Consider the following 2,849-nt stretch of genomic DNA (forward strand, 5'->3'; position numbering starts at 1 on the left):
CCTACCCCCTGCAAGGCCAGGACCCTGTGGGGTGGGCATCGAAACCGTTCTCCAAGCAAGAGCAGCGGTAAACTCACCTCCTCGCGATGGATGCGGGACAGGTAGTTCACAAACAGGTTCTCGGGCCCTGGAGGCTGCTGAGGGTGGAGCTGGGGTGAACAGGTGCCCCCACCCTCTGCCCCGACCCCAGGCCTCGGCAGCTGGGCCCCCTCGATCCCCAGGCTGACCACAAGGTGCCCACTGGGTATCCCTCGCCCAGCTCAGCTAGGGGGGTGCCACCTGGCCAGAGGCCCCGCCCTCCCTCTCCGGTTCTTACGTCGACGTCGTCCATGGCCGTGCCGGTGGTGGTGCCGTCCACGGGTGGGGCTGGCACTGGAGGCGCTGTCGTGGTCCAAGGTGACAATGAGCACCTGAGCGGCCTCCTCCACCAGGGGCTCCCGGGAGTCGGAGAAGAGCAGGTGGTTGTAGGGGATCCCGTAGCCCACAGGGTCATAGGCACACACGGTGTTGAGCAGGGAGGTGAAGAGGGGCAGGGCGTGTCTGCGGGGAGAGGAGCGAGGGGACTGCAGAGACCCCCCCCAGGCCCAGTCCTCCTCCATCCCGACAGCCATCCCCTCCTTCAACACGGGTTTCAGTGCCAGCTCTGGGCGGGGCCGGGCCGCAGAGCCGGGAGCTGGGAGCTCGTCCCTTCCTGTAGAAGGAGCCCTCCTGGTCCTTGCCTGCCTCTGGGACCCGGACCCGCACTGGCTGGGCCTCGGCGGGAGGAATTTGTTCCCCAGAGTGGGGCGGCCGGTCAGGAGGGGCTCTTGGTAGGAAACCATGTCCACATCCCTCCGACTCCTCGCGCCAGGGTGAAGCCTGGTCTTTTTTAAATTACTATTATTTTTTATTTCGAGAAGAAGGGAGAGGGGGAGATAGAAACATCAATGATGGGAGAGAATCACTGATTGGCTGCCTCCTGCACACCCCACACTGGGGATCGAGCCCCCAATCTGGGCATGTGCCCTGACCGGGAATTGAACTGTGACCTCCTGGTTCATAGGTCAATGCTCAACCACTGAGCCATGCTGGCCGGGCATGAAGCCTCTTCTTTTTATATATATATACTATTTTTCAGAGCTTCACAGCAAAACTGAAGAAGGCCCGAGATGTGCCGCTCACCCCTGCCCCACATATGCAGCCTCCCCCACTGGTGCCCCATTGACGAGCCTGCACTGACGCATCGGAACCACCAAACCCATCGCTTCCATCAAGGCCCGTCTCGGTGCCGGACAGCCTTCAGGCCGGGCCAGTGGATGATGATGTGGCCCCTGGGTTTTTGAGGGGCAGGACCCTCCCTCGGGGCTCCGAGAGGGGCTGCTGGCCCACGGGAGGTAAGCCTCCCCTCAGGAAGCAGGGCACATGCTCAGTCACCCAGTTCCCAGGCCCCAGGTGACTCCATTCAGATGTGTGAGATGTCAGGGTTCAAGCTCCTCATCTTACAGAGGAGGAAACGGAGACCCGGAGAGGTTAAGCGAGTGGCAGGGCGCCGTCTGCCTGATAAGGCTGCGGAGGAAGAAGACTGGCGGCTCTGCGCTGTGGCTGGTGGAGGAGGCCCCTGGGCTCCCTTCTGGGGGGAGGGGGGGGAGGTTGGGCAGGAGGCCAGGGAAATCTGAAGGAGGAGGTGTGCCATGTGGGCACCAGAGTCTGGGAGGGAGGGGATGAACCAGGACCCTTGGGGACACGAACCCGGGTGCTGCCAGCACTGCCCTGGGCACAGCGGGAGCTGCACAGCCGAACGGCCTGTATCTGCTCCAAATGCTCGGTCCGCCATGTGACACCTCTGTACTCACATCAGCCCCCATGGCCCGTGAGTGAGCGCCCCCCTCGGGCCGGGCTTCCCATCCTTCAGGGTATATTCATGATGCCCCCTCCTCACCCATTGTCTAAATTGTACTGACCCCCCGCCCAAATAAATAAATAAATAAATAAATGGCACTGCCCAATACAACCCACATGTAACTCCTAGGAGCTTAAAACGTGGCTGGTCCGAATTGGGAGGTGCTGTAAGTGTGAACTACACACCTGATCCTGAAAACTCAGCATGAGAAGGGCACATCACATACCTCAATCACTGTGGATATTGATGACATGTGACATGCTAATATCTTGGCTAGGTTGGGTTAAATCAAACATATTATTAAAATTAACTTCACCTGTTTCGTTTTTACTTTTTAATGTTGCTGGTAGAAATGTTTAAATTGCATGTGTGGACCTAACCGGTTTGGCTCAGTGGATAGAGCGTCGGCCTGCGGGCTGAAGGGTCCCGGGTTCAATTCCGGTCAAGGGCATGTACCTTGGTTGCGGGCACATCCCCAGTAGGGGGTGTGCAGGAGGCAGCTGGTCGATGTTTCTCTCTCATCGATGTTTCTAACTCTCTATCCCTCTCCCTTCCTCTCTGTAAAAAATCAATAAAATATATTTTAAAAATTAAAAAGTAAATTGCATGCGTGGCTCGCATAGTAACTAGATGGAGGATCCAGGCACCTGTCATCCAGGGACCCCAGTGGGACATGGGACAGCACTGGCACAGGTGTGGCTGTTACGTTACAGGTCATCACCACCAGGGGGCAGCACCTCCCTCAAATAAGACTCCTAGGGCTGGAGCGAGGCCTCCGCTCCTCAGCTCTGCTGCCTGGAACAGGAGGAAGAGAAGGGAAAGGAAGGCAGGAGGCCCTCACCTGTTCTCTGTGGAACAGAAGAACTGCACCCACGGGTTGGTGCTGCCACTGTCAGGAGCCGGAGGCAGGTACATGGCCTCAGAGAAGCACCTCTGCACCAGCTTCAGCAGCTCAGTCCTTGGGGAGGGG

The 2,849-nt window shown here is 58.5% G+C and overlaps 1 protein-coding gene across 1 annotated transcript in view; it reads right to left on the reverse strand.

Annotated features, from left to right (window-relative positions):
* HID1 (HID1 domain containing) overlaps positions 1 to 2,849 on the reverse strand; it is a 17,430-nt gene that overhangs the window by 6,271 nt on the left and 8,310 nt on the right. The window contains 4 exon segments of the mRNA XM_023744739.1: positions 78 to 134; positions 317 to 358; positions 360 to 540; positions 2,721 to 2,837. Coding sequence (XP_023600507.1) covers positions 78 to 134; positions 317 to 358; positions 360 to 540; positions 2,721 to 2,837 — 397 coding nt within the window.

Source organism: Myotis lucifugus, unplaced genomic scaffold (genome assembly GCF_000147115.1).
Source record: "Myotis lucifugus unplaced genomic scaffold, Myoluc2.0 scaffold_485, whole genome shotgun sequence".
NCBI classification, from domain to species: Eukaryota; Metazoa; Chordata; class Mammalia; order Chiroptera; family Vespertilionidae; genus Myotis; species Myotis lucifugus.